Raw genomic sequence first — 8613 nt, 5'->3', positions numbered from 1 at the left:
AGGAAGGTGAACATCCAAACTGGCTAGGCCCCCACAAAGCCAGAACAAGAAGTAGGATCAAAACCCAGTGCCATTGTCCTTGGCTTCTCAGCAGCCCTCCAAGGGGCTCCACTTAAGAAAAATTCTTCAAAGTGTTCACTTTCCTCTTTTTTTGATAGACGTGTAATTAACTTGCCAAATAAGGGCAATGTAAACTTTGCAGTTATTTTACACAGTTCAGAAATGCATCGAGCATTCATTACCTTTCTCTATAGTACCCTCCCCCGTGAAGACATTCCAAGGACACACAGTCTTTGTCCTACTGAATAGGGTTGCCAGAGGCAGCGGTTCAATTTAACTCAACTTAGAAACCTGCTATTTTCTATAATCTTGGCTAGAAACAGGAATGATAAAACACATAAACCAGTTTCTAAACCCGTGAAAAATTAACAACCATGTCCTCCAAAGTTTGCATATTATTAAGGAATATGCACATGGACATATGACTTACAGTCAAACCATGGTAAACATTAGATTTGATGCTAATGTATTCTTCATATACACCTGCTGCAGTTTAAATGTCCTCATCCAAACTGAAGTTGAAGTTTAATTATCATTGTAAAGGATTAAAAGGGGACAAAGGGGTGTCTTTAAAAAGCAAATGGGTCATGAGCAGAAAGCCCCCTGCTGGAAGCTCAAAAGATGCCTAAGCCATGCAGTAAAATTCCCCAACCTCCAGAGCTCAATAAACCTTTATTTTTTCTATATTACCCATCTGTAGTATTCAGTCATAGCAATAGAAAACAGATTAAGACAACATTGCTCATGGAAGACTCTCTGAATTTGCAAGAAACATACATTATCCTTTTTCATAGTACTTCAGAGGTCTAGGCATACAAACTTATGGATGTAATTATCACTTTAAAGAAAGTCCAAGGTGATGGGCAGTAATAAATAGCAATGGTTCTGCCATTTTGGGTCCTACATTCTTTTTTGTGGGATATTTGCACATTGTGTGAAGATGTATTGCTGGAATTGGTGTAATAAAAAGCTGAGTGCCCAATAGCTAGGCAGGAGGTATAGGCGGGACTTCTGGCCAGAGAGAGAACTCTGGGGGGAAAAAAGGCAGAGTTGCCAGTCAGATGTAGAGCAAGCAGGATGGGCAATACGGAGATGAGGTAATGCCACAAAGCAGAACGTAGATTAATATAAATGGGTTAATTTGTTATAGTTGTTATAAGAGCTAGTTGAGAAAACGCCCAAGCTTTCATAATTAATAATAATATTTGGGAGCTGGTGGTGTACAGAGAAAGATTCATTACAATACTTACTTTAGAGAGAGGTTCGGGAGGAGGTGGAGGTGGGGGTGGTGGGAGGTCTAACATGGGTTCTGCGGGTGGAGGTGGTAAATCATCCTCACAGAGGCTAACACCAGCTACAGCAGCACTTGCTCCATAACCAAGCGAGGCTGCACCCCGGCCTCCTGACGCCGTCTGATGCTGATTCAGAGAGGACTCTTTCTGAGCCTGGATGGTCCTCTGCTCAGCTTCACTTATATCCGCTACCAAATCTGCCATGAGGGCATCTAAGTCTTGGTCTTCCAGGGCATTTAAGGACTCTAAGAGGAAAAATAGGATTAATGGGGATTAAAAAGTCTGGATAAAACAGAAAGTAGTTATTTTTTTAAAGAGCAATATGTACCTAGATGGGAATCATTATTTATGATTGTTATAATTGTTGTGATACAATACGAAAGACTGACATTTTTTTGTCTAGTAGCACATACTCACAAATTGGAACTCCTGAAATAACTACATTCAGTGCTTCATGTGAGGAAGGGTCTAAGAGGAAGGAAAGAGAGAACCTGTGCTCTGCAGGGGCGCCTCACTCCAGCTGGGAAGTCAGAGAAGAGCACAAGAGCAGAAGCCTGCATAGGGACTCTTGAATATTTCAGTGCCCAAAACCTCGGACTTAGGATCAGTAGAGGAGGAGAAAAGTGGAAATGAAAGGGAGAACACTGTGATCAACTGGGTTTCATCTCCCTCCACCCGACTTTGGGGTGATCAACTGGGTTTCATCTCCCTCCACCTGACCTTGGGGAACCTTACATTCTCAAGTGCAAGATTAACAACTCGCAGATAGTAAAAAGTAAAACCAATGAGCCCAAATAGTAAAGGTTTTATGAAGACAGTGGGTTGGGCAAGAGTTTTTGAGAAAGAATGAACAAGGCTTTTAGGGAGATGGGGAAGGAGGAGACTTTGTTAGGACTTTTTGTCCAAGGGTGAGATTGCTGTAGAGGCCACGCGCATGCTCAGCAAGTTGACCAGATTGCCTGGAACAGCGGGAGTGCTGTGCACTGGGGGCCATGCAGCCACCACATGATGACCGGGTGAAGAAGCGATAGACACTGTGCAGGATGTCCCAGAATGAGGAAGTGGGAGCGTTAGAAAATGAGCCTACTTAGCAAAAAGCAAAAACAGCTATGAGCCGGTTCATCGCCAGATATCCCCAGTGCCATGTAGCACTGATGCTCATTAATATCTTATTAATATGCCAAATAATAAAAAATTATTGATATAGCTTAAGTGTGTTACCATTGATACATTATATTAATCAATATGGAATTAGACACTGAGAAAGAGGGAATGAGAAATAGATTCCATTCTTAAGTCATTCTCTGAGTGACTTTGGGTGAAATATTTTTACCCGTTTTAACAACACTTTAACTGAGGGCAATAAAAATGCATTCTCAAAAAACTTAAAATTATCCACATCAGGAATTTGGTGGCTTTATCCTCTCCCAAAGTCGGTTCATCAAGGAGACAAGTCAGAGCATCTTGTCTCCTTGTTGCTACACCCTAACATGACTGTGCTTAGATATTTATGAGTTTCTTTGACACTAGGAATTAAGAGTCTAGAAAACATAGAAAGTTTCAGGCCAGCCAGGGCTATATAGTGTTTTGAGACCCTGTCAACAAAACAGATAAAGCTAGAAAATCCTCAAACGAAAGACCCATTGGAGCCCATGTGTGCAAGTATCTGTTAAGCGTGGCTGCCATGAATCCACAAAAGTGGACTCGTCTGTGGAAGCTTCATGAACATGGTAGACATGGATGGTGTAAGAAGTTTGGGAACAGAAGAGTGAGGTAAACAAAGAGCACTAGAGCCAGGAGGTGGCGCACACCTTTAATCCCAGCAGTCAGGAGGCAGAGGCAGGTGGATCTCCATGAGTTAGAGGCCAGCCTGGTCTACAGAGACAGGACAGGCTCCAAAGCTACACAGAGAAACCCTGTCTTGAAAACAAACAAACAAACCTCAACAGGAACAGCAATAAAACAAGCAAAATAAAAAGGATGAAAAAGAGCTCACTGGAAAGGGTGTAAAATAATTGACCTAGAGATGGTTAATGGTGCCTCCAGGCTTTTCAAGCAGCCACTGTGAGGACAGGAACAATGAAGTAAGTGAGAAGGGGAAGCAGAAATGGGGACTTTGGGTTCCCTGAGGGCTTCTTTGCTCCTTCCCTGAGGCTGGTTTCTGTTGGGGGGGGGGTGCTTCTTTGCTAGTTCTTATGCTTTGGTAGCCACTGGAAGTCTTTAGCAACTCTTTCTCCAGAGTTCCAGTGAGGCCGCTCTTGCAGCACAATGGCTGCATGTCTGGTTCCAAGAGTTCCAGCGAATTCTTACAAAGTTGGAAATGATTTCAAGATTTGTTACCATTTCAACAACATCAGATCTAACAGTTCTTTCTGCAGAAAAATGGAAAAGAAGATCCTGCTATAAAGGAAAGCTTTATCTTAGAGAGAATGGAAGTTTCAAATGGTAAATTATACATAAATATGTATGCAAAATAAAATAATGTATTTATAATAAAGCATATTTTGAATCAGTTCCAATTTGTATATTATCAATAGTTATTAAATTGTTATCCTTAAAGAGACATTTTTATTAACATTTTCTTGACTTCTTAGTAATAAGAAGAAATTTTTCTTTTTCAAAAGGTGAGGTTATCCTGAGACTTTCATAAATGGAAGATGATCTTCCTTTTCATTACTGGCAAAAGTATCTAACAGACTTTCTCAATTCAATGTAGACATAGTAAAATAAGGCGCACTGTCCAGGGTTTACACACTATATACCACGATGTCCACATTTCCTTAGTTTCATGGCCAGGGTGCAGTTCATGGAGATTTCATCATCATTATGGCTTCAACTTGCTTAAGGAAACAAGTTTCTGTACTTACCATTTAAATCCTTAAAGCCCACACTGTAGTTGAACTCTTCTCGGGGTGGCTTGGGCTCCGGAGGAGGAAGAGTATCCACTCCTAGACTCTGTAAAAACAGATCCCACAGTTTCTGTGCGTGAGTCACAAAACCAACATTCCTAAAGCCCCAAACACTCACGATTTATACATTTCCTCTCCAAATATGCTCTTAAAGATTATGCTCTTACGTAAATGTTTTATAAGGAATTTTTCTATCATAGAAAATTTCAGTTTAAAAACTATAAGAAGTATTAATAAAAAGACTGTGAATTGAGAACAATGAGAATTAAATAGTTCATTTTTCTTTTCTTTCTATGGGAGGGAGGGTTCAAGTCAGGGTTTCTGTGTGTAGTCAGCCCTGGCAGTCCTGGCTATTTTGGAACTCACTTTGTAGACCAGGTTGGCCTTGAACTCTGAGATCCAGCTGTGTCTGTCTCCCTAGTACCAGGATTACAGGAGTGCACCACCCACCCCTGGCAAAAATACTTAATTTTTCTAAGCAACAGAGAGACTTTGCTGTCATGAAGACACATACTATACATAATTTATAAGGTCTTACACAGTGACATCAAAGAAAGGAATGTACAGTTATCTGGAAAGGAAATTCTTCTGCAAAATCCTCTAGTTATTTGTTTACTAATTATTTGTTTACTCCAAGGAAGTTAATGTTCCAACAGTTCCAATAGGGACTGATAAACAAGTTTCCCTGCCTGGGGCCTTGTCTGTGCTAGCTACTGATTTACAATCGAGCCACAATCCCTGCACACAGGTTTTCTTTTGTTGATTTTTGATATTAAAATCTCATTATTTATCTTGTTGCCAAGCAGAAATTAAAATATTTCCCATTTTAAAATATTTCTTTTATGTTTTATATCTTCCATGTATTCTGTGTTGCTTAGATGTGACTTACATTTTAAGATTATAAGAACTTTTATCTCTGTTTTCTCTCCTTTTATATGCTTAGATCTTTGATTCATGGAACTCACCAAAGTATAAAGGATGAGCCAGAGCTACAGATCTTAACAGATGTGTTATCCCAAACCGTTTACTAATTTTTTTTTTTATTTAGAAGGTTGCCTTCACCATGATATGTGGGAGGGGTGGGGAACACAAATAGAACAACATGTTACCATGTGAAGAATTGGAAAAAAGTGAATTGGGATTCTTCCTATATTGCTTCAACTTCTCTGTAAGCTTGAATTTTCTTCTGTATTACAATCACATCATCACATTTCAGTCCACTTTAATTTTTTGCTTATTTTAGGAAACTGGGGATACCAAGGTTTATCCATCCCTAGTCATGGACAGTGGAGCCAATCTACTCCTGGCTGACTATTTTTCTCAGATATGTAGCCTGTGGCTTGAGAGGCTTCCATGCTTCTCAGAGGGAACTGAGTTCTTGTAGTTCATTCAGAATGTCGTAACAGTCCTTTGAAATACAGTATTTCCTTAAAAGATGACACAAAAACGTCTTAGTCGGTGCCATTTTCGCACTTAGTCTCTATGAAGGCAATTGCTAGGGATGTTGTTCAGAGGTGATTGTTAAGGAGCCATGGGAATTCCTCCCATGGTTATGGTAAGCACAGATGTTGGCATACCTGTGCATGTGTGACATTGTATTAAACCATGTGGACCGAAGGTGCAGAAGCAAGAAAACCCATTTGTCTCAGCTCTGTCGCAGATGCACCAGGGTCACATGATGTCAATCTCTGACATCCTTCTGAAGGCCACCCCGCCCCACCCCCACACTCTGCAGGTTAAGAAGAGGACTTCACCTGGGTCAAGAGGTCCATCTCCCCCAGCAAGGTGCTGAACATCTGGTCTATGTCTTCATTTGATTCGCCCATCTGAAACAGGAAGACAGCAGACATTAGCAGCCTCTAGGAGCTTACCAGGGGATAAATGCTGCATTTTCATTGTTTCCTCTATGATCAGGCATCTGTGAAAAGAACTAGGTGGAGAAGAAGGTTCTGCTTACCCTGAAATTCCACTCCTGACCATCATCTAATCTGATGTCCGAGGTCGAGCTAAATTGAGGGACCAGACACAGAGCAAAACCAGAACTTGGTTTTCCAAACAAACAAAAAGCTTTGTTCTGGGAGTCACCTTGCCTTAGGATTCCTTGTTAAAAAGAGAGAAAACCTCAAGCCACTCCTGGTGGTTAACTTTGATGACCTACTTTTTTGCATTGAGAAGTACCAAGGAGATTGTAATGATGTTTCCAGAGATGAATGGATTAATCCCTTGATTGATTTATAGTAAAGATAACACTTTTGTACAGAGTAAAGAAACTGGACTAAAGTTTCTGAGATCATGATCAAAATAACATTTTCCCTCCCTTTGAACTTGTTTTTCTGTCACATATTTGGTCACAGTAATGACATAGCTACAAGAGGCTGTGACATCATGCCAGAGGAATGTAGAATTTAATCTCCATTTAAAAACACATTAAAATGTGGCTGCATTTTAAAATGTTTGTGATTAATTGTATTTACTGAGTGGTCCCATCCTTCATAAAAATATCTGTGGAATAACAATAGCTTTGGGCATATTCATTGGTAAGGTTGAATTGGGAAATGAAGAGATACCCATCCTTTGAGGACTGCGTGGCAGGATATAGTGTGGCAAAGGGAGTAAGATGCCTTAAATGTAAAATGAAAGATTCACTCGAGTATTTCCAAGGGTTCTAAGCAACGTAAGACAATGCAAGACTAACGTCACTCACAGCAACAATAGTCTGGTGAGCGTAGAGGATCAGTGTGTGTTATAGTCGAACATGGCAATCCATTCTTGCTTCCTCTAGGCAGAAACATTTGAAAAAATTCTGCACTGAACATATCAATACTTTTTTTTTGGTAACATTCCTTATAAAAACTATAGTCATACAGGTTCAACAATGATATTAGCCACTGTGGTCCTGATACATTGCTTGGTGGTGGTGCAGCTGTCTCGGTTTGTGCAGGTCTTTTCTATGAGTCTAACCATGGGTCTCTCAGAACTTCCCTCCACTGCTGACTGTGATTCAGTGGCATTGTAAGTGGACCAGATAATTAAGAACACAGGAGGATGTGTGTGCTGTGTAAAATGTAAAGGAAGTGGGTATCCTAGGATTTGGGAATCCACAGAGACTCCTGGAATCAACTCCTCAGGTGTTGAAGGATGGCTGTATTTTAGCCAACAATATATACTTGAACATAGATCATACATGCTTCTGTTTTCTTATGGACACAACTCATATATACAGAGAAATGATGTCATGTAAACACACAATGTTTACTATGTACTTACAATTTGGCTTTCATGATAATCAATCAATATGACTTAACTTTTTAAATTTAAATACATTCATCTTTATTTTCCTTCAATTGATTATTTTAAACAAATATTATTTTTCCATGCATTCTTTAATATGCAGGTCAGGTTCAAAAGAGTAAGATTTTCGAATGCTTTAATTAGCATACATGAATTATAATAATAGTAGGTCTCATAATATTTTTACATGTCCTTCTCCCTGTATTTTGATTGTATTCACCCCTAACTCCTGTCTCAAATCACCCTCTTACTCCTGTTAATCCCTTTTCCTAAATAGTTTCTTTCTACTTTTTCTATTTTCTTTTTAGTGTATGGCCAATGAGTTTCATTAGTGTTGTTTGTAGGGACATAGATACTTTACCTGCAGCTACACCTTGAAGAAAATTTCCCTTCCCATCAACCACTAACTGTGTAAGTCCCCATGGAAAAGTGGGTCCATGAGCCCCTCCCACTTCTTTACAAGGTAGGCGCAGTTTTGTGCAGACCGAGTACAGTTAATCACAGCTGCTGGGGGTTCCAGAGTGCACCAGCCATGACACCCCTGGAGGGCAGGGCTCCTTCTGATCCCCATGCCCTTCTGGCTCTTGCATTCTTCTGCTCCCTACTCCCCTAGACCCCGAGTCTTGGAGAGGGCGAACTGGATGCCTCTTTTATGGCTGGGCATTCGCAGTCATTTATTTTTGGTATCTTGAGTTTTCAGAGTAACCACTGACTACCACATAAAGAAAATATCTGACCAAAGCTGACAGAAACATTAATTTATGGGCATAAGTATGGCATTTTGAAGACAATTTGATGGGCATATTCTGTCCATTTGGGAAAACAATCACATAAGGACCAAGCCATGAGGTTTTGCTCAGGTTTCTGGTAGCAGACATAAATTCCATTCCATGGAGCCAGCATCAGATCCAATCAGAAAGCAGTTGTGTGGTGCTTTTAATAAGAATGTCCCCCATAGGTTCATAGGTTCATGTTTGAATGTTTGGTCTCCAGTTGGTAGAACTATTTGGGAGGGTTAATAGCAAACCTAATCTACTACCCTAGTTAGTATGTTCTCTCTC

At 40.2% G+C, this 8613-nt stretch overlaps 1 protein-coding gene across 1 annotated transcript in view; it reads right to left on the bottom strand.

Annotated features, from left to right (window-relative positions):
* Positions 1–8613, bottom strand: part of Apbb1ip (amyloid beta precursor protein binding family B member 1 interacting protein) — a 99437-nt gene that overhangs the window by 47141 nt on the left and 43683 nt on the right. The window contains exons 2-4 of the mRNA XM_005354746.3: positions 6016–6087; positions 4220–4307; positions 1311–1597 (exon numbers count right to left, since the gene is read on the bottom strand). Coding sequence (XP_005354803.1) covers positions 1311–1597; positions 4220–4307; positions 6016–6087 — 447 coding nt within the window. The remainder of the gene's footprint in view (positions 1–1310; positions 1598–4219; positions 4308–6015; positions 6088–8613) is intronic.

This window comes from Microtus ochrogaster, chromosome 16 (assembly GCF_000317375.1).
Source record: "Microtus ochrogaster isolate Prairie Vole_2 chromosome 16, MicOch1.0, whole genome shotgun sequence".
Taxonomy (NCBI): domain Eukaryota; kingdom Metazoa; phylum Chordata; class Mammalia; order Rodentia; family Cricetidae; genus Microtus; species Microtus ochrogaster.
The sequence above is the reverse complement of the archived record's forward strand: the minus strand, read 5'-3'. Positions and strand labels throughout refer to the sequence as shown.